The sequence below is a fragment of the Rhinoraja longicauda genome, chromosome 14 (genome assembly GCF_053455715.1).
Source record: "Rhinoraja longicauda isolate Sanriku21f chromosome 14, sRhiLon1.1, whole genome shotgun sequence".
Classification (NCBI taxonomy): Eukaryota; Metazoa; Chordata; class Chondrichthyes; order Rajiformes; family Arhynchobatidae; genus Rhinoraja; species Rhinoraja longicauda.
In genome coordinates this window covers 32321043-32348958 of record NC_135966.1, presented here as the reverse complement: position 1 = coordinate 32348958, position 27916 = coordinate 32321043, and the positions used below count along the sequence as shown (strand labels likewise).

At 47.9% G+C, this 27916-nt stretch overlaps 1 protein-coding gene across 1 annotated transcript; it reads left to right on the top strand.

Annotated features, from left to right (window-relative positions):
• The first annotated feature begins 1509 nt into the window (after positions 1–1509).
• Positions 1510–15401, top strand: LOC144599886 (homeobox protein CDX-1-like). The gene is made up of 3 exons (XM_078411155.1): positions 1510–1933; positions 12844–12989; positions 14752–15401. Exons 1-3 carry the CDS (start codon positions 1510–1512, stop codon positions 14935–14937), a joined length of 756 nt encoding a protein of 251 aa, XP_078267281.1. The 3' UTR covers positions 14938–15401.
• The last annotated feature ends 12515 nt before the right edge of the window (positions 15402–27916 follow it).

The following is a 27916-nucleotide window of genomic DNA, read 5'->3' as shown; positions in this document are numbered from 1 at the left end:
CACTTGACTATGATTCTATGAACCAAATACTTTTTTTCATGTTCCCTACCAAACTGAGTAGCTGCTCACAAAGCTGCAGCAGTTAAATCGCAGGGAGATCCCAGTGTTGGAAGGGTGGGAGGTTAGACTCCTCCGAACCTGGTAAACTCCTTGTTTGAGGTCAGGCACGATTATCCCAATCACTGCTGATCTCTGGGTCAGAGGTCTCGGGGGTGAAGGGCAGTTTGTCACATCTGGTTTGAATGTGTGGCCAATTGTAAAGAGAACACTTTACTTTAGACCTCGGAGATACAGCGTGGAAACAAGCCCTTCGGCCCATCGAGTCCTTGCTGACCTTCGATCACCCCGTACGCTAGTTCTATCCTACACTTTAAAATGTACAATTTTACCGAAGCCAATTAATCTACAAACCTGTACATCTTTGGAGCATGGGAGGAAACTGGAGCACCCGGAGAAAACCCACGTTGTCACAGGGAGAACGAACAAACTGCATGCAGGCAGCTTTCGTAGTCATGATCGAAGCCGGGTCTCTGGCGCTTTGAGGCAGCAACTCTACCGCTATGACACTGCACAGCCCTAAAATGAGAGGGGGAACAATCTAAAGGGGACCTGAGGAGCAACTTTTTTACACAAAGGGAGGTGAGTATATGGAATGAGCTGCTGGAGGAGGTAGTTAAAGCAGGTATTGTAACAGCATTCAAATGACATTTGGACAGGTACATGGATAGGAAAGGTTTAGAGGGATATGGGTCAAATGGGGCATGGACAAGTTGGACAGCATGGATGTTGGGCTGAAGGGCCTGTTTCCATGCTGTATAACTTCAGTGAAACCTCAATTATCTCCTCACCTAATTCCCCAGTCTTTCTCTCTCGGCCGGAAATGATAGTTAGTGTGTCCCACCTGTTCACTAACAGTGGGAGAGGGGAAGGGAATAAATATCTCCTCCCTCTTTCACCTTCTAATCTCCTTCAAAGTAAACTTGTGAATCTGTTAAAGGGAGATAGAGTGACAAAGAGAGAGAGAGAGAGAGTGACAGGGAAAAAGAGAGACGCAGAGAGAGAGAGAGAGAGAGAGAGAGACGGAGAGTGACAGAGAGAGAGCTAGAGAGTCGGAGAGACAGAGACAGAGAGAGAGAGAGTGTGAGAGAGAGAGAGAGAGAGAGAGAGTGAGAGCGAGTGAGAGAGAAAGAGAGTGAGGGGGAGAGTGTGAGAGAGAAAGAGAACAAGAGATGGAGGGAGAGAGAGAGACATAGACAAAGGGAGTGTGAAAGAGAGAGAGAGGGAGAGAGAGACAGAGGTGCCAGGGTGTATTTGAAGCAAGAGTTAGTTAATGAGAAACCTGGTTTTGTTGTCGTTGTGTGTGTCTGCGTGATTGTCCGTGTCTGTTTACGTGTCCGTGTGCACGTGTGTGTGTGGGGCGGAAGGCGTGTATCGATCCCAGCGTGGATTGCAGGTGTGTTCCTTGGCGGTGAGCGGGCGTCAGCATGCGTGTGGCTGGGAGCCGCCAACATGTATGTGAGCTATCTTCTGGATAAGGAAGGGGGCATGTACTCAGGCCCCATCAGACATGCTGGCCTCAACCTCCAGGGCCAGAGCTTTGCCCCCCCGCTCCCCGCCCCCCCTCAGTACCCTGACTACCCCGGTTACCCCTCCCACGTCCCCGGGCTGCCCGCAGACACTCCCCAAGGGCAGCCTGCAGCAGCCTGGGGCTCCCCCTACATCCCCCCCCCTCGTGACGACTGGCCGGGGTATGGGCTCTCCCCTCCCCCCGGCAGCGTCCCCCTCCCCTACGGACCCCTGGACTTTGCCCCGTCACAGCTCCAGGGGCCAGCCGGGGGTCTCCTGCCCTCAGTGGTGACCCCCCTCTCCCCCCACTCACCCAAACGCAACCCTTACGAGTGGATGAGGCGTGAATTGCAGACCAACCCTCAAGGTAGGGAGGGGGAGGGGAGGGGAGGGGGGGACGGGGAGGGGAGGGGGGAGGGGTAGGGGAGGGGAGGGGGGGAGGGGGAGGGGAGGGGGGAGGGGGAGGGGAGGGGAGAGGGAGGGGAGTGGGGGAGGGGAGAGGGAGGGGGAGGGGAGGGAAGGGGGGGAGGGGATGTGAGGGGAGGGGGGAGGGGAGGGGGGGAGGGGGGGAGGGGGAGGGGATGGAGGGGGGGAGGGGATGGAGGGGAGGGGGGGAGGGGGGGAGGAGAGGGGAGGGGAGGGGAGTGGGGGAGAGGAGGGAGGGTGGGGAGGGGTGTGGGGTTGGGGGGGAGGAAGGGGTGGTAGGGGTGGATGTAATGGGTGAGAATTGGTCCTGTTTGTGTTTTGGGGGGGGGGGGGGGGGGAAGGAATGGTCATAGGGTCGTGAGGGATGGGGAGTTTACTTTTCGTTTAAGTTTTGACCTAAGGGAGGGAGAGAGGGCTGGGGGGGTTATTGGTCCTGTTTGTGTTTGTCTTTTGACCCCACAGGCTGTTTGAGGGGATAGAGAGGGTGGCGGGTGGGCAGGGGTGTATTTGTCCTGCTTGAGTTTTTAACCCTCAATCTGGTCTAAAGCCTAAACCCACAGTCTAGATGGTCCGGTTGAGCCCCACACTGCAAAGACGTGCTGGTTTGTAGGTTAATTGGCTTCTGTAAAAATAGTTCCTAGTATGTAGCATCGTGCTGCTGTACGGGGCGATCGATGGTTGGCGTGGACTCAGCGGGCTGGGGCCTGATTCCGTGCTGTATCTCTCAAGTCTAAAGTCTTTGTGTTTTGCTGAAGATTCCAGCATCTAGTGTCTCCTAATCAGTGCACTTCTCGTGTCAGACCCGAAACGTCACCCATTCCTTCTCTCCTGAGATGCTGCCTGAACTGCTGAGTTACTCCAGCATTTTGTGAGATAAACGTTGGACGTTGGTTTAATGTTTCTCTGTCGCTGTAACTCTATATTCTGCACTCTGGTATTCTTCTCTTTGCACTCCCTGTTGTACTTGTGTGTGGTTTGATTGAACTCATGTATGGTATGATGTGACTGGATAGCACCAAAACAAAGCTATTCACTGTATCAGTGCATGTGACAATGACAAACCAATACCAATAATGGGGTATCAGGTTACAAAAGGCCATTCAGCCCACTGTCCATTCTGTCTCACAATGGAACCACACAAGGGACAGCTGGAAGCTGGAACATAAAGCAGGGGCAACATTTTCACATGGCGGGCGGGTGGTGGGTGTGTTGAAAGAGCTGCCAGAGGAGGTAGTTGAGGCAGGTACCGTAACAACATTTAGAAGACATTTGGACAGGTACATGGGAAGGAAAGACTTCGAGGGATATGGGCCAAACGCGCACGGGCAGGTGAGACTAATGTTGATGGGGCATCTTGGTCGGCACGGATGAGTTGGGCAGATGGGCCTGTTTCCATGCTGTATGACTGTATGACTGTAAGGCAGCAGCGGTAGAGTTGTTGCCTCACAGTGTCAGAGGCCCGGGTTCGAAAGCTGACAACGGATGCTGTCTGTATGGAGTTTGTACGTTCTCCTTGTGATGGCGTGGGTTTTCACCCGGTGCTCCGGTTTCCTCCCACACTCTAAAGACATACAGGTTTGTAGGTTAATTGGCTTTGGTGAAGTTATACATTGTCCCTAGTGTGTAGGATAGTGCTAGTGTACAGGGTGGTTGCGGGTCGGAGTGGGCTCGGTGGGCCGACAGGCCTGTTTTCATGCTCTATCTCTAAAATCTTAATTTGCCCACCAACTCTCCGTGCGACTGGCTTCAATAGAGACACAGTGCTGGAGTAACTCAGCCTGTCAGGCAGCATCTCTGGAGAACATGTAGAGGTGATGTTTTGGGTCGAGACCCTTCTTCAGACTTCTGGCTTCTAAAAACAGGAATGGGCACTGGACAGTGGGTGATACATTACCCTGTTATCTCCCTCGTGGCACAATTAGTCACTGGGTTCAGAGCCGGAGCACAGCTTGACTGTGAGTCATCCCTGTAAATCATTCACTGGAGATAGAGGGAGTGGAGGAGACAATGGGGAGGAGGGCAGGGAGTGGAAACAGTGAGGCCTGGAGTCCCGTACACAGAGGAGGTGGACAGGCAACAGTCACATCACCCTCCTCATGGGGACCAGCACTGTCTTGCACTCCCTCACATCAGAGGTCCAGTCCGCCTTGGCCTACGCCATCGCTCTATTGCCAAAGATTTAACTCACCTTCCCATTCCCACACTGACCTTTCTGTCCTGGGCCTCCCCCATTGTCAGAGTGAGGTCACATGGAAACTGAAGGAACAGTACCTCATATTTTGCTTGTGAAGCTTACAGCCCAGCGGTATGAATGTTGATTGCTCTACTCTCAAGCAACCCTTGTATCCCCTCTCTCTCCGTCCCTCCCCTACCCTAGTCGTCGTCCTAGTTTCGCTGCCCTCCTACTCATTTCACTGTGTGCATCACTCGTTATCACTCTCTCCACAGCCAACAATGGACCATTGTGGGCTCCACCTTTCCTTGATCATCGTTGCTGGCTTTGATCTGTCTCTTTGCATTCCTTTCGTTCATTTTTTCCAAACCTTTTCATACCTCGTTTCCCTCTCCCCTGACTCTCAGTCTGAAGTAGGGTCTCAACCCGAAACGTCACCTATTCCTTCTCTCCAGAGATGCTGCCTGACCCGCTGAGTTACTCCAGCATTTTCTGTCTATCTCCTTGTTACACAGCGCTCCTTGTGGAATGCCAAAAAAGTGCCACAGTGCAGTATGGAAGTGCAGGGAATAGAGGGATATGGATCACATCCAGGCTGATGAGAGCAGTTTAACTTGGCCTCTGGTTCAGCACAAACACTGTTTGCTGAGGGGCCCATTCCTATGCTGTACTGTTCTATGTTCTATGCTTAGTTTAGTTTAGAGATAGAGCAAGAAGACAGGCCATTTGGCCTGCTGAGTCCACACTGACCATCAATCACAATGTTCACACTAGTTCTAGATGATCCCACTTTCTCATCCACTCCCTACACACTAGGGGGCAATTTGCAGAGGGCCATTTAACCTACAAACCTGCGCGTCTTTGAGATGTGGGAGGAAACTGGAGTACCTGGAGGAAACCCACGTGGTCCATGCAGACAATCTGCACCCGAGGTTTAGGTTTATTATTGTCCCGTTTGGTTTAGTTTTATTTATTGTTATGTGTACCGAAAGGCGAAAAGCTTCTTTGTAATGTTCTAAAAAGGTAGTGGAAAGACTACATATGATAACAATCAAGCTGTCCACAGTGTACAGATACAGGATAAAGAAAATTACGTTTAGTGCAAGATAAAGTCCAGTAAAGTCCGATTAAAGATAGTCCGAGGGTCTCCAATGAGGTAGATGGGAGGTCAGGACCGCTCTCTAGTTGGTGATAGGATGGTTCGTGTGTCCATCTACTGAGGTAGGGTGAAAAGCTTTGTTCAGTTTAGTTTCTGGTTTCCTCCCACATCCCAAAGACTTGCGGGTTTGTAGGTTAATTAATCCTTTGTAAATTCCCCCTGGTGTGCAGGGAGTGGATGAGAAAGTGGGATAACATCGAACTAAGGCCTAGATAGAGTGAATGTGGAGAGGGTGTTTCCACTAGTGGGAGAGTCTAGGACCAAAGGGCACAGCTTAAGAATAAAAGGACGTACCTTTAGAAAGGTGATGTGGAAGAATTTATTTAGCCAATGGGTGGTGAATTTATGGAATTCACTGCTACAGACGGCTGTGGAGGCCAAGTCGTTGGGTATTTTTAAAGCGGAGATTGACAGTTTCTTGATTAGTAAGAGTGTCGGGAACAAAGCGTAGAATGGAGGGGGGTGGGGAGGGTGGGGGTTGAGAGGGAAAGATCAACCATGATTGAATGGTGGAGTAGACTCAATGGGCCAAATGGCCTAATTCTGCTCCTATGTCTTATGGTCATAGTGTGAACAGGTGATAGATGGACAGCATGGACTCGGTGGCTGAAGGGCCTGTTTCCCATATTGCAACTCTATCTTCAGACTTGCAGAGAGGTGCAGCAGTAGAGTTGTTGTCTCACAGCGTCAAATACCCGGATTCGGTCTTGCCTATGGGTGCTGTCTGTGTGGAGTTTGCATGTTCTCCCTGTGACCTCGTGGATTTCCACTGGATGCTCCAGTTTCCTCCCACACTGCAGAGATGTGCAGGTTTGTCGGTTAATTGGCTTCTGTGAAATGTGAATTATCCCTCGTGTGTAGGATGGTGCTCGTGTACCAGGGTGATTGCTGGTTGGCATGGACTCGCTGGGCAGAACCGCTTGTTTCCATGCTGTATCTATGTAGTGTAAAGTCTAAAATAAAATATTTATTCCTCTCATGATTTTGTGCAGCTCTAGAAAATCACCCCTCAATCTTGCGCGCTCCAAGTGCTAGCCCTCTAGGTAGACATTGAAAACTGGAGTAATTCAGCGGGTCAGGCAGCATCTCTGGAGAAAAGGAATAGGCAACGTTTTGGGTTGGGACCATTCTTCAAACTTAGTTCCTACCCCTTGCTGGATTTTGCTAATTGAAAGTGTAACTCCCTACACTTCAACAGTGGGGAACATTTCAAACGCACTCAGCGGCTGTAAAATGCCCTGGGGTTGTGCAAGGCGCCACATAAATGAAAGTTCCTTCTTTTAAATAGTTAGGGAATATTGACGGCCGGTTTGGAGTTTGTGATTGTCGAATGCTTTAGTGCAGCGTTAGCGCTGTGGAAACGCAAAGAGTTGATGCTGCATTTAACGAGTGATTGAGCATAAACGCTGCATTACCCATTAACCGAGATAATCTCCTTATCGAGAGCTGCAGTTGGGTCCCTCAAGATTTGCTATTGAGGGGGAGCGACTTTTTCACCATAAACTCTCTGTCAGTTGAGATATTGTGCAACTGACCTTTGATTCTGTTGACACGACAGATGGATAATTTAAGACACAAAGTGTGTTCCCTCGGCAATAAAATTCAGTTGGACTTCACTGTCAAAACAAGGGCTGAGGGCGGGGATGGGAGAGAGGACCAGCTCTGACACAATGCGCCACTGTGCCACCTGGTAAAACACGGGTGGCACGTTGTGCATTGGTAAAGTTGCTGCCTCACAGTGCCAGGGACCCGGGTTCGATCCTGATTAGGGGTACGGAGTTTGTACATTCTCCCTCTGATCGCGTGGGTTGATCTGATCCCCAGCTGCTCCGGTTTCCTCCCACACTCCAAAGACGTGCGGATTTGTAGGTTAATTGGCTTCTGTAAATTGTCCCTAGTGTTTAGGATAGAACTAGTGGATGGTTGATCGCTGGTTGGCATGGACTTGGTGGGCCGAAGGGCATGTTTCCATGCTGTAACTGAAATAAATGAAACAAAACTCACTGAAGTAAGCTAAACTAAACTAAACTAAACTAAACACAAAATGCTGGAGGAACTCAGTGAGTCAGGCAGCATCTGTGGGGAGAATGGACAGACAATATTTCGGGTTGGGACTCTTTTTCAGACGGCCATGTCTTTCTTCGGCACTTGACAGATTGAAGAGTTGTCCCTACCTGAAACGCCGTCTGTCCATTCGCTCCACAGATGCTGCTTAACCTGGTGAGTTCCTCCAGCACTTTGTGCTTAGCTCAAGATTCCAGCACTTTCAGTTTAGTTTATTGTCACACAGTTATGTACCGAGGTACAGTGAAAAGCTTTTTTTGCTGCGTGCTAACCAGTCAGTGGAAAGATTATACATGATTGCACTCAAACCACCCACAGAATACAGGATAAAGGGAACAACATTTAGTGAAAGATAATGTCCAATTAAAGAGAGTTCGAGGATGTCCAATGAGGTGAATGGGAGGTCAGGACCGCTCTCTTGTTGGTGATGGGACGGTTCAGTTGCCTGATAACAGCTGGGAAGAAACTGTCCCTGAATCTGGAGGTGTGCATTTTCATACTTCTGTACATCTTGCCTGATGGGAGAAGAGGGAGTGGCCGGGTTGAGACTGGTCCTTGGTTATGTTGGTGGCCTTACCGAGGCAGCGTGAAGTGTGGATGGAATCAATGGCAGGGTGCATCTGCACTTCCTTGGGTCTCCATCAAGCTATGGCAGTGTCTTCACATCTTATTTCAGCCGAGACTAGCTGGATTTCTGTCGCACAAGATACATCATATCATCTCTGCAGTCAATGTAATTCTCTTCCAACCCTGTTGAATCGTACCAGACAATTTTGCCCCCAAACTACAATGTAATGAAGACAATGAATCTGCCTCGGGATAGAGTCACAGAGTCAGTCATACAGCATGGAAACAGGCCCTTCGGCCCAACTCGTCCATACCGACCAAAATGTCCCATCTACACTAGTTCCACCTGCCCATGCTTGGCCCATTTCCCTCTAAACTATTCCAATCCTAGTACCTGTCCAAATGTCTTTTAAATGCCGTTATAGCTCCTGCTTCAATTGCCTCCTCCGGCAGCTCATTCCATACACCCTCTATGTGAAAAAATTGCCCCTCAAGTTCCCGTTAAATCTTTCCTCCCTCACCTTAAACCTATGTCCTCTAGTTCCTAATTCCCCTACCCTGTGTAAAAGATCATGCATTCACCCTATCTGTTCCCTCGTGATCTTATACACTAAAGGATCCCCCCTAATCCTACTGTGCTCTGTGACCCCAGCTGTGTTCCTCCATTCTTTGGATTTCGAGGGCGGAAACAGGTCCTTCGGTCCATCGAGTCCATGCCGACATGCGATCACCCCGCACACTAACACTATCCCACGCACTAGGGACAACTTACTATCTTTACCGAAGCCAATTAACCTACAAACCCGCAAGTCTTTGGAGTGTAGGAGCACCATGAAAATCCACGTGGTTACAGGGAAAACATACAAACTCTGTACAGGCAGCGCCCGAGATCAGGATCAAACCTGGGTCTCTGGTGTTGTAAGGCAGCGACTCTACCGTTGTGCCACCATGCTGCCCCAGCAGTCAGAGTTATAATACGGAAACAGGTCCTTCAGCCAACCGAGTCCACGCTGACCACATGACAATTAAACACTCTTGACTCTTGACTCTTGTGAGGTGATTAATTGAAGGGATGAGCATTCGTTTGCATGGGTTAAAGCAGAGTGAGTGAGGACAGAGTGCCAGTGAGCAGTGACTCACATGGGCAGTGTCTGGTTTGGCTTGGAGTGAGGAGACATTCTTTCCAGTGGGCTCTTTGTGGTCTTGATGTTATGTCCCTTGTTCTGTGCTGTCCCTGTCCCTCAACCACAGAGCCAGCTGGTTCTCTGTGTGCCTTGCAACAACAAAACAAGGAGGAAACCTGCCCTACTCTCCTGTGCCTAGACACTAAATGTGTCTGAACTAACGATGGTAGGGTGGCTTCAGCGGTAGACAAGATGTCCCTCATGACCAGTGCAGTGCCTCAGGGTTCCGTGCTGCGCCTATTGCTGTTTGCCATCTATAGCAATGATTTGATAGTGTGGCATGTTGGCACGGTGGCGCAGCGGTAAAGTTGCTATCTTACAGCGCCAGTGATCCGGGTTCAATCCTGACTACGGGTGCTGTCTGTATGGAGTTTGCATGTTCTCCCCGTGACCTGTGTAGGTTTTCTCTGGGTGCTCCGGATTCCTCCCACACTCCAAGGTTTGTAGGGAAATTGGCTTGGTAAAATTATAAATTGTCCCTAGTGTGTGTAGGATGTTGTTAGTGTGCGGGGATTGCTGGTCAGTGCGAACTCAATGGGCCGAAGGTTCTTTTTCCTCTCTGTTTCTCAAAACTAAACAAAAAAAATTTTGAACGTACGTGGCATGATTAGCAAGTTTGCAGATGACACAAAAGTGTGTGGTATTGTAGATGGTCATTGAAAATGGCAGCAGAATCTAGATCGATTGGGCAGGTAGGCTGAGGAATGGTTGGAATTTAATACAGAGACATGTGAGGTGTTTCATTTTTGGAAGTCCAACATGGACAGGACCTAAACAGCGATTGTGAGGGCTTTGGGAAGTGTTGTAGAGCTGAAGGATTGAGGTGTGCAGGTACATAGTTCATTGAAAGTGGCACCACAGATAGATGGGGAGGTCAAAAAGGCTATCGGCACTTCAGCCTTCATCAGTCAGGGTATTGAGTATAGAAGTTGGGAGGTTATGTTGCAGTTGTATAAAACATTGGTAAGGCCACATTTTGAGTGTTGTGTTCAGTTTTGGTCACCATATTATCGGAAAGATATTGTCAAGCTGTAAAGAGTGCAGAGAAGATTTACGATGATGGTGCCAGGTGGGGCTGAGCGAGAGGGAGAGGTTGAGCAGGCTAGGACTTTATTCCATTGAGTGCAGCAGGATGAGGGGGTAATCTTACAGAGGTGTACAAAATTAGGAGAGAAATAGATTGGTTGAATGCACAGTCCTTTGCCCAGAATAGAGGAATCAAGAACCAGAGGACATCGATTTAAGGTGAGGGGGGAAAAATATAATTGGAAACTGAGGGGTAACATTTTTACACAAAGGGTGGTAGGTATATGGAATGAGCTGCTGGAGGAAGTAATTGAAGCAGGTATTACTGCAATGTTTAAGAAACATTTGGACAGGCACATGGATAGGAAAGGTTTATTGGGATATTGGCGAAGCGTGGGCAGGTGGGACTAATGTAGATGGGACGTGTTGGCCGACGTGGGCAAGTTGGACCGAAGGGCCTATTTTCACACTGTATGACTATAACTCTATGACACCCCTAATCCTCTTGCACTCTCACGGACATTTTCTCTGTTGATCATAGAGTCACACAGAACAGAAACAGGCCCTTCGTCCAACTCATCCATGCCGACCAAGATGTCCCAACCAAGCTAGTCCCATTTGCCCACATTTGGTCCATATACCTCTAAACTTTTCCTATCCATTGTATATTTATCACTTACATTTGACCTGAATCTAGGGTTGATGGGAATGTAGCGAGAAAAAACGTGTTTTAGTCTAGTTTAGAGATAGCACATGGAAACAAGGCCTTCGGTCCATCGAGTCCATGCGAACCATCGACCACCCATTAACACTGTTTCTATGTTATCCCACTTTCTCATCCACTTCCTACAGACTAGGAACAATTTACAGAGGGCCAATAAAACTACAAGCATGCATGTCTTTGGAATGTGGGAGGAAACCGGAGCACCCGGAGAAAACCCACACGGTCACAACGTACAAACTCCACGCGCACACACACAAGAACGCACACGCACGCACACTCACACAGACACACACACACACACACACACACACACACACACACACACACACACACACACACACACACACACACACACACACACACACACACACACACACACATACACCACACACACACACGCAGACTCACACTCACACACACATGCACACACACACACACAGCACACACATACCACACACACACACACTCACACACACACACACATGTGCACACACACACACACACAGCACACACACAGCACACACACACTCACACAGACGCACTCACACACACGCGTACACATACCTATGCACACACGCACACACGCACACACGCGCACGCACACACGCACACACACACACGCACACACACACACTCACACACTCACACACACACACACACACACACACACACACACACACACACACACACACACACACAGCACCCGAGGTCAGGATCGAACCTGTAGTTCAATGCAGGATGGGTGTTTGATAGTCAGTTGGACTCAATGGGCCGAAGGGCGTGTGTTTCTGCTGTATCTGTGCATGGCTGAGTAGGGATGGGTAATACATGTTACTAAAGATGTCCACACCCTGTGGATAAGTGTGTAGAAATGTTTGTCAAGATTTTTGTGAACACACTTTGTGTGTTTAGATGCTTCAAACAACATCACCATCCTTCAATAACCGCAGAAAAAACCTCAATCGCCACTCCCAAAACACAACGAATTTAATGTACGCAGTCACAGCCAGGGTTGATTCCACTGCTTTAATTAAAGTCCGCTACATTGTTTGATGTGTTGAAGAGTTTAAAATAGTAAAAGAAAATTCATTATAAAGTTTTAGACAACACATTAAAAAATAAACCAATGTTGCAAAAAAAAAGAAAAACCCACAAAAATAACAAAATTGTAAAAATATTTTTGGTGAGGCTGCACTTGGAGTATTGTGGTGAGTTTTGGTCAGCCAGCTATAGGGAGAATATTGTTAAACTGGAAAGATTGCAGAGAAGATTTACAAGGATGTTGCCAGGGATGATCTTATCGAGGAGTATAAAATCGTGAGGGGAATAGATAGGGTGAATGCAGTCTTTTACCCAGGGATGGGGAATCAAGAACCAGAGGGCATAGGTTTCAGGTGAGAGGGGAATGATTTAATAGGAACCTGAGGGGCAACATTTTCACAAGGAGGGTGGTGGATGTATGGAATGAACTGCCAGAGGAGATAGTTGGGAAAGGTACCATAACAACATTTAAAGACACTTGGACAGGTACATGGATAGAAAATGTTTAGAGGGATATGGGTCAAATGCAGGGACTAGCTTAGCACGGGCATCTTGGTCAGGATGGATGAGTTATTTCGGTGCTATATAACTATGACTTTATGATAATTCCATTACCAGGCTTCTGAACGGTCCTTCCATAAGCTAGGTTACTGTCTGATTCTCCTCTACCCCATTGTGGACATTGGACTTTGTCTCTGGAACTGGTGTGCTACAATGCTGAGAACTATATTCTGCGTTCTGTATCTTCCCCTTTGCTCTACCTGTTGTAGATTTGTTAGCCTGCCTAATGCAGCTAACGATGAACACAAAGTGCTGGAGTAACTCAGCTGGTCTGGAGAACATGGATGGGTGACGTTTCGGGTCGGGATCCTTCCCCAGACCAGTCTATCTAATGATCGGCTTTCGTCCGCAGCCAAGACCAGGACGAAAGACAAGTATCGGGTGGTGTACACGGATCACCAGCGGCTGGAGCTGGAGAAGGAGTTTCACTACAGCCGCTACATCACCATCCGCAGGAAGTCCGAGCTGGCTCAGTCACTGGGGCTCTCGGAACGGCAGGTCAGTGTAACTCACAGGGCAGTACAGCACGGGAACAGGCCCTTCAGCCCATGGTGTACAGCACGGGGACAGGCCCTTCAGCCCGACCAGTACCGCACAGGGAACAGGCCCTTCAGCCCGTGGTGTACAGCACGGGGACAGGCCCTTCAGCCCGACCAGTACAGCACAGGGAACAGGCCCTTCAGCCCTTCAGCCCATGGTGTACAGCACGGGAACAGGCCCTTCAGCCCATGGTGTACAGCACAGGAACAGGCCATTCAGTGTGCAGCACGGGAACAGGCCCTTCAGCCCGTCCAGCACACCACAGGGAACAAACCCTTCAGCCCAATCAGTACAGCATGGGAACAGGCCCTTCAGCCCACAGTGTACAGCAGAGGAACAGGCCCTTCAGCCCTTCACCCTTCAGTGTACAGCAGGGGAACAGGCCCTTCAGCCCACAGTGTACAGCAGGGGAACAGGCCCTTCAGCCCTTCAGCCCACAGTGTACAGCACAGGAACAGGCCATTCAGCCCACAGTGTGCAGCATGGGGACAGGCTCTTCAGCCCACAGTGTACAGCATAGGAACAGGCCCTTCAGCCCAACCAGTACAGCACAGGGAACAGGCCCTTCAGCCCAACCAATACAGCATAGGGATAGGCCGTTCGGCACAAGGTGTAGTTTAGTTTAGGGATACAGTGCGGAAACAGGACCTTCAACAAGAAAACAATCCAAGAATGTCCAACCTCTCCCTGTACTCTAATCCTTAAACACCACTATTGTACCGGTCTCCTCCACCCGCTGTGAGTGGGCGGATGCATGGCAGATGCAGTTTAATCTCCTCCACCCGCCGATGATGAACGACAGATGATTGTATCAACACGTGGACTTATACTGTTTGACAAGGCTGAGAGTGGAGGACGTGGGATGGAGAGGTTGGTTCTCTTGTCTCAAACAAGGACAGTCTTTGGTTAGGCATTTCGTTCTAAAACCAGGAGCAGTGTCCTCAACTGATCTCCTCTGCCTGCACGTGATCCATTTCCCTCCACTCCCTGCACTTCCATGTGCCGATCTAAAAGCCTCTTAAACACCACTATCGTATCTGCCGCCACCACCGTCTCCCGGCAGCACGTTCCAGGCCCCCACCACCCTCCGTGTAAACAAAGCTTGCCCCACGTATCTCCTTTAAACTTTCCCCCTCTCACCATAAAGCTGAGCCATCTAGTGTTTGACAGTTCCAACCTGGGGAAAAGGTTCTGACTGTCTACCCTATCTTTGGCCCTCATCAGGTTATGTACTCCTGTCAGCTCTCCCTCACAATGCTTGATGACATAATCTTGGTGACAAAGTTAGCAGTGAGATGGATACTGAGGGGGTTACATAATTGGAGATGAAAAGCCTCTTAAACACCACCCTTGTATCCACCTCCACCACCACCCCCGGCAGCTCGTTCCGGGCACACACCACCCCCTGGTACTGCCCGATTCACCTCTCCCGCAGTGCAGACATTGGACATTGCCTCTGACATTGATGCGCTACAATGCTGAGAACTACATTCTGCACTATAACGTCTATTGTATATAACCTCTATTGTACCTGAGTTAAGCTTGATCATCACTACCTCTACACCATGCTCCCTCTACACCACCCGCCCCTCCACCTGTTCGTGTACCATCCTCAAACCTGGCCACAAAGCCATCAATTCCACACGATCAATGGCGGGGATGGACGTGGTGGGCTGTGCTGACTCTGTGATCCTTTTTTCTCACCTCTTCATCTTCCCAGGTGAAGATTTGGTTCCAGAACCGACGGGCGAAGGAGAGGAAGATCACGAAGAAGAGACAGCAGCAGCAGCAGAGCCAGCAAGCGAGCAGCAGCACGTCCAGCCCCAGGGCCGGGCTGGTCAGTAGCAGCAGCAACCTCATCCCCCCACCCATCCCTTTCAACATCAAGGAGGAGTACCTGCCCTAACTTCCCTTTGAGATACCGAGTGGAAATAGACCCTTCGGCCCACAGAGTCCGCGCCGACCAGCGATCACCCCGTACACTAGCACTGTCCATCACCCTCAGGACAATTTACAATTTTTACTGGAGCCAATTAACCTACAAACCTGCACGTCTTTGGAGTGTGGGAATTAAACCGGAGCACCCGGAGAAAACCCACGCGGTCACAAGGAGAACGTGCAAACTCCGTACAGACAGCACCCGCCGTCAGGATCAAACCCGGGTCTCTGGTGTGAGGCAGCAACTCTACCGCTGTGTCACGAGCCGCCCGGAGCGGGTAGCGTGCGAAACAAAGCCTTTCACCGTACCGCAGCGTGCATCATAGACTCAAACAATCCGGAAATAAGTGGCTGCTGAACAGTTCAACATGACCAACATCTCATCATCCCACCAGAGCTGGGACAGCAATCTCTTGGGACACCCTTAACTCCACCTCCACTCCCTCAACTGGGCAGCACAGCGGGTGGAGCTGCTGCCTCACAGCACCAGAGACCCGGGTTCGATCCTGTCCTCCAACGCTGTCTGTTATTTTGCTTCTGCTGTCCCAGAAGCGAATCTGCAATTAATCATTACAATCGCTCCACTCTTCGGCCTGATTGTAACCGTGTATAGTCTTTGGATAGCACGCAACAAAAAGCTTTTCTCTGTACCTCGGTACGCCTGACAATTAAATAAACTAAACTCAACTAAACTAAACTAAACAAATCTAAACTCAACTAAACTAAACTAAACTAAACTAAACTAAACTCAACTAAACTAAACTAAACTAAACTAAACTAAACTAAACTAAACAGTTTTGTGCAGTTTGTACATTCTCCCTGTGACCACATGGGTTTTCTCCGGTTGCTCCGGTTTCCTCCCACATCCCAATGATTTGGTTTGTAGGTTAATTGGCTTCTGTAAATTGCCCCCTTGTGTGCAGGGAGTGGACGAGAAAGTGGGATAACATGGAGCCAGTGTGAACGGGTGATCGTTGGTCAGCCTGTTTCCGTGCTGTATCTCCAAACTAAAAACAGAGAGGGGAGAGGTAGTGAGAGGGACTTTGTGCAGTGGGTATTGGGGAGGGGGGAACCTGGTTGTTTAAGAGCAGTGCAAGACATCTGATCGTTCCTCCCCCACCACCCTCCCCAAATGTCAAATCATTGAAAAGACTTTGTTGTCGTCTTTAAAGGCACAAAATCGAATAGAAAATTGTCTCTGACAAATATCCTTTAGGGACCAATTCCCTCCTAACGCGAGGTTTTCCGTGTGGAACAGATGAAATATGTACAGTAGGAAGAAACTGCTGCTGGTTTATACTGAAGATGAGCACTAAATGCCAAGTATGTCGTTACTCGCCTCAAGTTTATTCCTTTTATTCCTCCCTCCCCCCTACTTTCAGTCTGAAGAAGGGTCCCGAAAATAACCTGTATATTTTCCTCTTAAATTTGACCTGAATCTGGGGTTGATGGGAATGTAGAGAGAAAAAAATGGGTTTTAGTTTAAGACAAAGATAGACAAAGTGCTGGAGTAACTCAGCGGGTCAGGCAGCATCTGTGGAGAAAAGGGATGGGTGACGTTTCAAGACAGACCACTTTCAGCCTGAAGAGGCGTCCCAGCCCAAAACGTCACCTGTCCATGTTCTCCAGAGATGCTGCCTGACCCGCTGAGATACTCCAGCACTTTGTACCTGTCCATGTTCTCCAGAGATGCTACCTGACCCGCTGAGATACTCCAGCACTTTGTACCTATCCATGTTCTCCAGAGATGCTGCCTGACCCGCTGAGATACTCCAGCACTTTGTATCTATCTTTGGCTTTTCCAGCAATGTTTTGGGATACTGTAAAATACTTCATGAGGTTAAAGTGCCTATTTTTGAAAATAGAGAATATATATTATGTGTTTAAACTCCATAACTTTTTCACTCAGACGGTAGTCTGTGTCTGGAACCAGCTGCTAGAGGAAGCTATGGAGGCAGATACAATTACGACTTTTGAAAGGCATTTGGACAGGTCCATGGGAAGGAAGGGATTAGAAGGATATGGGCCAAAGGCAGGCAAATGTGACTAGTCCAGTTTACCAACTTGGTCAGAATAGACAAGGAGGAATGAAGGGCCAGTTTCTGTGCTGTACAGCTCTATGAGTCCATGGCACTCCTTTAGGTTCATGTTCCTAAGCCATACTGTAGGTGCAGAATTTGGCCATTCAGTTTATCGAATGGCTGACATATGTTTCTCAACTCAACCCCATTCTCCTGCCTTCTCTACGTAACCTTTGACACCCTTACTAATCAAGAATCTATCAATCTCCGCTTTAAAAATACCCAATGACTTGGCCTCCACTGACATCTGTGGTGATGTATTCCACAGATTCACCATCCTCATTGGAGACCCTTGGACTGTCTTTAATCGGACTTTACTGGACTTTATCTTGCACTAAACATTAATCCCTTTATCCTGTCTGTACACCATGGATGGCTCGATTGCAATCCAATCCATTGCACATGGTATTGGGGGTAGGGTACTGACATGGATAGAAAATTGGTTGACAGACAGAAAGCAAAGAGTGGGGATAAATGGGTCCCTTTCGGAATGGCAGGCAGTGACCAGTGGGGTACCGCAAGGTTCGGTGCTGGGACCCCAGCTATTTACGATATACATTAATGACTTAGACGAAGGGATTAAAAGTACCATTAGCAAATTTGCAGATGATACTAAGTTGGGGGGAAGTGTGAATTGTGAGGAAGATGCAATAAGGCTGCAGGGTGACTTGGACAGGTTGTGTGAGTGGGCGGATACATGGCAGATGCAGTTTAATGTAGATAAGTGTGAGGTTATTCACTTTGGAAGTAAGAATAGAAAGGCAGATTATTATCTGAATGGTGTCAAGTTAGGAGGAGGGGGAGTTCAACGAGATCTGGGTGTCCTAGTGCATCAGTCAATGAAAGGAAGCATGCAGGTAAAGCAGGCAGTGAAGAAAGCCAATGGAATGTTGGCCTTCGTAACAAGAGGAGTTGAGTATAGGAGCAAAGAGGTCCTTCTACAGTTGTACCGGGCCCTGGTGAGACCGCACCTGGAGTACTGTGTGCAGTTTTGGTCTCCAAATTTGAGGAAGGATATTCTTGCTATGGAGGGCGTGCAGCGTAGGTTCACTAGGTTAATTCCCGGAATGGCGGGACTGTCGTATGTTGAAAGGCTGGAGCGATTGGGCTTGTATACACTGGAATTTAGTAGGATGAGGGGGGATCTTATTGAAACATATAAGATAATTAGGGGATTGGACACATTAGAGGCAGATAACATGTTCCCAATGTTGGGGGAGTCCAGAACAAGGGGCCACAGTTTAAGAATAAGGGGCAGGCCATTTAGAACGGAGATGAGGAAGAACTTTTTCAGTCAGAGGGTGGTGAAGGTGTGGAATTCTCTGCCTCAGAAGGCAGTGGAGGCCAGTTCGTTGGATGCTTTCAAGAGAGAGCTGGATAGAGCTCTTAAGGATAGCGGAGTGAGGGGGTATGGGGAGAAGGCAGGAACGGGGTACTGATTGAGAGTGATCAGCCATGATCGCATTGAATGGCGGTGCTGGCTCGAAGGGCTGAATGGCCTACTCCTGCACCTATTGTCTATTGTCTATTGTCTATCGTCATTCCACTGACTGGATAGAACGCAACAAAAAGCTTTTCACTGCACCTCTTACACGTGACAATAAACTAAACTCAACTCAACTAAACTCAACTCTGACTAAAGAAATTCCTCCTCATCTCCGTTCTAAAGGTATGTCTTTTTATTCTGAGATATCCCTGACTATCAATCTCTTATCAGATAGTAAATACAATTTGGTATTTTTTCCACCGATTTTGAGGAGCTCACATTTTCCTCTACAATATCCATCTGCCGTATCCTTGCTTGGTTATGTAACACCCTCAGTATCTGTCTCAGTGCTAACATTTCCACCAAGATTATGTCATCAACAAATTTAGATACGTTACACTTGATCTTTACATTCAAACCTCAGGCAGAATAATCACAAGGGGGTTTGGAAATAGATCTGTTCGTTTAAAACTATTTTAAGAGTCTAGAGTGTTCTATTGTCATATGTCCCGAAATGGAACAATGAAATTCTTACTGGCAGCAGCACAACAGATATTTAAACATGTGTAGGAAGGAACTGCAGATGCTGGTTTATACCGAAGATAGACACAAAGTGCTGGAGTAACTCAGCGGGTCAGGCAGCACCTCTGGAGATAAAGGATGGGTGACGTTTTGTGTCGGGGCCCTTCTTCAGACTGAAAGTAGAGGGGAGGGAACTGGAGATAGGAAAAGGCCAGAATGCATCAGGGTTAGCAACACATGACCAAGGAAGGGTGGAGCCCATAATGGCCCATTGTTGGCTGGGGAAGAGGTGATAAGGAAGGGATACAGGGGTGTGGAACAAGTAAGATGACTAGGGGGGGAGAAGGGAGGGAATGCAGGGGGTACTTAAAATGTGAGAAATCAATGTTCATACTGCATTGTAAACATCATAGTAAACAACAACAAAAATGTTCCGTATATATATTAAAAATACAATAGACAAATAAATAGACAATAATAATGCAAAAATAATGTCGCCAAGTCTATATAGTTCAGAACCAATTTGGAGGTTGTAGTGTTTAATAGCCTGATGGTTGTAGGGAAACCTTCACTACTAATTAAGAAGTGTTGGAATGGGGAATGCTTAGTTTTAGTTTGGTTCAGTTTAGTTTATTATTGTCATGAGTACTAAGGTTCAGTGAAAAGCTTTTTAGTTGCATGCTCTCCAGTCACTGGAAAGACTATACATGATTACAATCAGGCTGTCCACAGTGCACAGGATAAAGGGAATAATGATTAGTGCAAAACAAGTCCGATTAAAGGTCTCCAGTTTGGACTGTGTGGGTTTCCTCCGGGTGCTCTGGTTTCCTCCCACATCCCAAAGATGTACAGGTTTGTTGGTTTGTTTTCTTCTGTCACTTGTTCGTAGTGTGTAGGATAGTACTAGTATGAACAGATGATCAATGGTCGATGGACCCAGTGGGCCGAAGGGAGTGTTTCAAAGTTGTATCTATAAACTAAACTAAACATGGTCTGGACTGGGGCTTGAACCGCTCACCTTGTGACTCGGGGATGGGAAAGTGGGATGCTTGGAACGTTGTGTGCCCTACGCCACCCATGGAGCGTACTCCAAGCCTCGCCTCTGCCTTGTGTCCTGGGATCACCGTGACTTGACAGCGATGGACCGCTGGGTTGCTGCAAGATTTGCCGCTCTCCACATCCCCTACCCCCCATCCCCCATCCCGCCCCCCCCCCTCTCCCCGTCACCTCCTGCAGATCTTTAGAACTTACACCTTTTCAACGGTTGTACAATTCTCAAACTTTGCTGTAAATTTTGTTGTTTGAAGTAAACTGGATCTTTGTACCCCATCGCAGCTTCTGTGTGGATGTGTATGGGGCGTGAAGTGGGTCTGAAGAGGTTGGGGGCTATTGCCCTCCCTGGCAGTGTGACTGTGGCAAAAAGTCCAAGCACGCCCACAGCACAAGGAGTCAATCGCATACAGTCCCTGATATGAAGGACTTTACCACCTCTGTCCTCTGTTTCTTGATTCCTGATTACCCAGATTTTTTTCATCTGGCTAAAAGACTCTGCATTCACCCTATTTATTCTCCTCATAATTTTATACAGCATGTACAAAACATTGGCGAGGCCACACACACCAATTGAAGAAGAGTCTGAAGAAGGGTCTCGATCTGAAACATCACCTATTCCTTTTCTCCAGAGATGCTGCCTGTCCCGCTGAGTTACTCCAGCTTTTTGTGCCTATCATCGGTTTTTAAGCAGCATCTGCAGTTCCTTCTTACACCTAGAGTGTTGTGTTCACTTTTGGTCACTGTGTTCTCGGAAAGATGTTGTCAGGATGGAAAGGGTGCAGAGAAGATTGACAAGGGTGTTGCCAGGACTCGAGGGGCTGAACTGCAGGCTAGGCCTTGGAGCGCAGGATGCTGAGGGGTGAGATGATGAGAGGAGTAGAAAAGGAGAATCCAGACTCTTTTACCCAGAGTAGGTGAATCGAGAACCCGATGATATAGGTTTAATGCGAGGGGGGAATGATTTAATGGGAACCTGAGGGGCAACTGTTTTACACATATGGTGGTGGGTATATGGAACGAGCTGCCAGAGGAGGTATTTGAGGCAGATACTATAACAATGTTTAAGAAACATTTCGACTGGTACATGGATAGGATAAGGCAGGTGGGACAAGTGTAGATGGGACATGTTGGTCAGCATGAGCAAGTTGGGCAGAAGGGCCTGTTTCCATGCTTTAGAACTCTATGACTGTATGATCAACGTCTTGTACAACTGTAACATAACGTTCCAACTTCTGGGGTGACTCCAGGTCTGGAGACTGGATGGACACATGGCCATGGACAACGTGCCAGGCACTGTAGGAAGGATCTACCTCCATTTCTGCTTTCCATGGAAGAGAATGGAGATGGAGATAGGGATGGCACAGTGGCGCAGTGGTAGTGTTGCTGCCTCACAGCACCGGGGATCCGGGTTCCATCCTCAGGTGCTGTCTTGGTGTGGAATTGGCACGTTCTCCCTGTGACCACGTGGGTCTTCTCCTGGTGCTCCGGTTTCCTCCCACATCCCAAAAACGTACAGGTTTGTAGGTTAATCGGCTTCTGTAAATTGCCCCTGGCGTGTAGGGAGTGGATGAGAAAGTGGGATAACATAGAACTAATGCGCATGATCGATGGTTGGGTGGGCCTGTGTCCATGGTGTATCACAAACTAAAACTAGGCAGAGATGAACTGTGTCGTTATGTTTACAGTGTAAGGGTTGTGCGTTTGTGGATACGGTGACGGATGTGGAAGGAAGATGACGTGTGTGTGTGATTACTAAGGGCTGTAAATTCCAACCCGTTCAAGTCATCGTGTTCCCAGCTTCACCTCGTCTCAGGGTGTAAAGAGCGATGTGGGTCTGGATGCGAGCGAGCTTTTATTCATGAAACTCCAGTCCAGTTTACTTTAGTTTCGACTGAGAGATGCAGCATGGAAACATGCCCTTTGGCCCACAGGTCCCTGCCAACCAACAATCACGGACACCAGCACTATCCTACACACTGGGAGCAGTTGTCAGAGGAAGTAGTTGAGGCAGGTATACTATTGCAACGTTTAAGAAAAATATGGACAGGTACATGAATGGGAAGGTCTAGAGGGACATGGACCAAACACAGGCAGGTGGGACTGGTGGAGATGGGACATGTTGGTTGGCATGGATGAGTTGGGCTTAAGGGTCTGTCTCCATGCTGTTTGATTCTATGACTCTAATTTCCAGAAGCCAATTAACGTACATCTTTGGAATGTGGGAGGAAACCGGAGCACCCGGAGGAAACCCCCTCCCTCCCGTTCGGCAGAAGGTACAGAAGCTTGAAAACCTTGAAAGACCACCAAACGCAGGAACAGCTTCTTCCCTTCTGTTATCAGGCTTCTGAATGGTCCTTCCAGAAGCTAGGGTACTGTCTGATTCACCTCTAGCCCATTGTGGACACAGACCGTGGTGGTAGAGGCCAAATCATTGGGTATTTGGAAAGGAGATGAGAAGGAATTTCTTTAGTTAGGTGGTGAATCTGTGGAATTCATTGCCACAATAGCAGTGGAGACCAAGTATTTGGGATTTTTAATGGGGAAATTGGCAGATTGGTAAGGGTGGCAAATGTTATGGGAGGGGAGGGGGGGGCAGGAGAATGGGGTTGAGAGGGAAAGATAGATCAGCCATGATTGAATGGTGGAGCGGACCTGATGGGCCAAATGACCTAATTCTATCTCCTATGTCTTATGAATTTGACATTGGACTTTGTCTCTGGAACTGATGCGCTACAATGCTGAGAATTATATTCTGCCCTCGGTATCTTCCCCTTTGCTCTAACTGTTGTTTTTTTAGTTTAAATTGATTGTATCTATGTATGGTACATCTGAGTTAATTGGATATCAGCCAAAAACAATTAATTTCACTGTACCTCGGTCGGTACATGTAAGAATGAAACCTAAATCTAGACTTAAAAAGGGACATACAGTCCATGCTCTTCGGGGGGGGCTGTGAGGCAGCAGCTCTGGTGTGAGGCAGCAGCTCTGCCAGTTTTGTGTGATTATATTTTTCGTTTAATATAAAAGCATTAACATTTTTTACCAAGCTAAAACTGTAAACAATTATGACCCATTACAGTTGTGTTAAGGATGACATTATGCAGCACCTTAAATCACAGTGGAATAATTACACCAGACCTGCTGCACAGTACAGCTGGAATTTAATTCTTGAATACACAAAGCATACTAATAACACTGTCATTATTTGTCATTCTCGGAGAGCTTTTAAACGACAGGCCCAACCTTCCCATTGGGAAGTCATGTTGCAGCTGTATAGAAATGTGTTGAGACCTGGTTTGGAGTGTCTCTGCAGGTCTGGTCGTCCCATTACAGGAAGGATGTATAGGCTTCGGAGAGGGTGCAGAGGTGGTTTGCCAGAATGTTGCCTGAATTAGAGGGTATTGGTTTTAGCGATACAGCATGGAAACAGGCCCTTTGGCCCACCGACTCCACGCCAACCAACGATGCTAGTTCCAGCCTACACACTAGGGATACTTTACAGCAGCCAATTAACCGACAAACTTAGGTAGTGGTGGAGACAGATTCAGAGACTTTTAGATAAGCACAAGAATATACAGGGAATGGAGGCAGATAGAGCACGTGCAGGCAGAGGAGATTAGTTTAACCTGGCATCTTGTTCGGCACGGACATTGTGGGCTGAGGGAATTGTTCCTGAGCTGTACTGTTCTATATTTAGTTTAGTTTAGAGATATAGCACAGGAAACAGGCCCTTCGGCTCACCGAGAATATGCCGACCATCGATCACCCATTCACATTAGTTCCATGTTATCCCACCTTCTCACCCACCCATTACAGGGGAACACGCCAACTCTACGGGAGGGGTAGTTTACAAAGGGCCAATTAACCTACAAATCCGCACACAGTGGGATGTGGGATGAAACCGGAGCACCTGCAGAAAGCCTGCGCAGTCACAGGCAGAACGTGCAAACTCCACACACACAGCTATACACGCTTCGCCACCTATGTTTTAAAAGTGAAGATAGGTGACAATGAGTATGGGTTTTGAGAAGGAACCGCTGAAACTCGTTTCAGGAGCATTGGACTTATTTGCACATTACTTCAACAACAGGTAACCGATGGGCTGGGAAAATTCTTAGAACCAGATCACTTCTAGTTAATAATTAACTAACGGCTAATCAATTTATGGCTTATGGAAAGTTGGTTTATGAGCGAGACCGTTGGGGAGTTGTATAGATTTATTGCATTGATTGGATGCAAACGGCCTTGACAATGCCCCAGATTAATGCTTCCTGAGCCAGAGGTTGTTGGGAAGTTGTGCTACGGGTTAGGTCCAACCTTCTTCTAAAGAGGTTTCCGCACTGTGTCTCCCAATTACTAACCATTTTAACTGCCCCTTCGCATTCCCATACTGACCTTTCTGTCCTGGGCCTCCATCACTGTCAGAGTGAGACCAAATGCCGATTGAAGGAACAGCACTTCATAATTTTGCTTGGGCAGCTTACCGCCCAGCGGTATGAATATGAATTTCTCTAATTTCAAGTAACCCTTGCATCCGCTCTCTTACCCGCTCTACCCCATCCTAGTCAATGGGTATTTTTAAGGCAGATGTGATAGACTCTTGATGTCAGGTTTTGGGGAGAATGCAGGAGAATGGGGTTCAGAGGGAAAAATAGATCTGCCATGATTGAGTGGCGGAATATTCTTGATGGGCCGAATGTCTTTTTCTATCACTTATGAACTTATGAAAACAAAGAGGGAGGGCAGCACAGTGGGGCAGTGGGTAGAGCCACTGCCCCACAGCACCAGAGACCCAGGTTCGATCCTGACCTTGGTGCTGTCTGTGTGGAGTTGGCATGTTCTCCTGTGACCGGGTGAGTTTTCTCCTGGTGCTCCGGTTTTCTCCCACATCCCAAAGACGTGCGTGGTAGATAGATTACTCAGGCCTCTGTAAATTGCCTCCAGTATGTAGGGAGTAGATGAGAAAGTGAGGTAACATAGAACTAGTGTGAATGGGTGAACAATGGTCAGTGTGGACTCGGTGGGCCGAAGAGCCTGTTTCAATGCTCTATCTCCAAACTAAACTAAACAAAGTCTTTCGCTGTTTCTTGGTGTGTGACACAATAATGAACTAAGAAACTAAATTCCTAAATACAAGGATGGAACTGCTGATGCTGGTTTATACCGAAGATAGGCACAAAATGCTGGAGTAATCAGCAGGTCAGGTAGCATTTCTGGAGAAAAGGGATAGGTGATGTTTCTGGTCGGAAGCCTTCTTCAGTCTGAAAGTCGGGTTCCAACCCGAAACATCACCTATTCCTTTTTTTCAGAGTTAAGTTCATAAGTTCTAGGAGCAGAATTAGGCCATTCGGCCGATCAAGCCATTCTCATCAAGCGAATACTCCGCCATTCAGTCATGGCTAATCTACCTTTCCTGCTCAACTTTCTCTCCATAACCCCAGACACCCGTACTAATGAAGAATCTGTCAATGTCCGCCTGAAAAATATGCATTAACATGCCTCCACCGCCATCTGTGGCAGAATTCCACAGATTCACTACATTCTGACTAAAGAAATTCCTCCTCATCACCTTTCCAAAGGTTTGTCCTTTTATTCTAAGGCTATGACCTCTGGTCCTAGACTCTCCCACTAGTGGAATCATCCTCTCCATATCCACTCTATCCAGGCCTGACCCACTGAGTGACTCAGCATTTTGTGTCTTTCCTAAATGCAAAGAAAGGTACCATGGAAATGGGAACATACTTCCATCTACGTAGAATTCTAAGGCACAATTTCTCAGGTGGTTGAGGTCCCCAGCAACCATGTTTGTTTTTTGCTAATGGCTGTTGGTCTATTCGTTTTATTGATTTCTCCGTTGTGCTTCAATCAATACTGACTCACGTTCCAATCCAGCACCTCTCTTCACCAACGCAAGATCCATTCTCTTCCCAGATCACGTAAAGGCCATCAAGAGGCAACAGAGTATTGAGTAGAGAATTTGGGAGGTCATGTTGCAGTTATATAAGACTTTGGTGAGGCCACATTTAGAGTATTGTGTTCAGTTTTGGTCTCCATGTTATAACCATGTTATAGGAAAGATGTTGTCAAGCTGGAAAGGGCACAGAGAAGATTTACAAAGATGTTTCCAGGCAATGGATGTTAACTCTATGTTTCCAAGGTTCTAAAGAAGGGTCTCAACCTGAAACATCACCTATGCATGTTCTCCAGAGATGCTGCCTGACCCGCTGAGTTACTCCAGCACTTTGTGTTTTCAGCTGAAACTTCTGTTGACCAGTTCCTAGTTCCCTGAGACCTGAGGCATGGGCGCCCTCTCCTGGTTGCTATCACTACTGTGAATGCATGAACCAAAATTCTCAGAACTACACATTAGTTTAGTTTAGTTTAGAGACACAGTGCGGAAACAGGCCCCTCGAGTCTGTGCCGACCATCGATCGCCCATTCACACGAGTTCTATTTTATCCCACTTTCTCATCTACTCGCTACACACGAGGGAGTAATTTACAGAGGGCCAATTAACCGACAAACCTGCACGTTTTAGTTCTAGTTTTAGAAATACAGCAGGGAAACAAGCGCTTTGGCCCACCGAGTCCACGCCGACCAGTGATCCCCGTGCACGAGCACTATCTTACACACTGGGGATGATTTATAATTTTTTTTATCGAAGCCAAATTAACCTTCAAACCTATTAACCTTGGAGTGTGGGAGGAAACCGGAGCACTCGGGGAAAACCCATGCAGTCACAGGGAGAACGTACAAACATAGAAACATAGAAACTAGGTGCAGGAGTAGGCCATTCGGCCCTTCGAGCCTGCACCGCCATTCAATATGATCATGACTGATCATCCAGCTCAGTGACCCGTACCTGCCTTCTCTCCATACCCCCTGATCCCTTTAGCCACAAGGGCCACATCTAACTCCCTCTTAAATATAGCCAATGAACTGGCCTCAACTACCTTCTGCGGCAGAGAATTCCACAGACTCACCACTCTCTGTGTGAAGAAATGTTTTCTCATCTCAGTCCTAAAAGACTTCCCCCTTATCCTTAAGCTGTGACCCCTGGTTCTGGACTTCCCCAACATCGGGAACAATCTTCCCGCATCTAGCCTCTCCAACCCCTTAAGAATTTTATATGTTTCAATAAGATCCCCCCTCAGTCGTCTAAATTCCAGCGAGTATAAGCCCAGTCTATCCAGTCTTTCTTCATATGAAAGTCCTGCCATCCCAGGGATCAATCTGGTGAACCTTCTCTGTATTCCCTCTAAGGCTAGAATGTCTTTCCTCAGATTAGGAGACCAAAACTGTACACAATACTCCAGGTGCGGTCTCACCAAGGCCCTGTACAACTGCAGCAGAACCTCCCTGCTCCTATACTCAAATCCTCTTGCTATGAATGCTAACATACCATTCGCTTTCTTCACTGCCTGCTGCACCTGCATGCTTGCTTTCAATGACTGGTGCACCATGACACCCAGGTCACGTTGCATCTCCCCTTTTCCTAATTGGCCACCATTCAGGTAATACTCTGCTTTCCTGTTCTTGCCGCCAAAGTGGATAACCTCACATTTATCCACATTATATTGCATCAGCCATGCATTTGCCCACTCGCTTAATCTATCCAAGTCACAGTACAGTATAGACAGCAGCCATAGTCAGGATCGAACCTGTGTCGCTGGCTGTATGAGGCAGTGGCTCTACCCGCTGCACTACAGTGCGACCCAGCAGCGCAGCTTGGAGCCCCACAGCCGATGACACAACACAGGCGCAAAAACTGCACAGAGAGCGAGCTGATGGGAAAGATTTGTTTT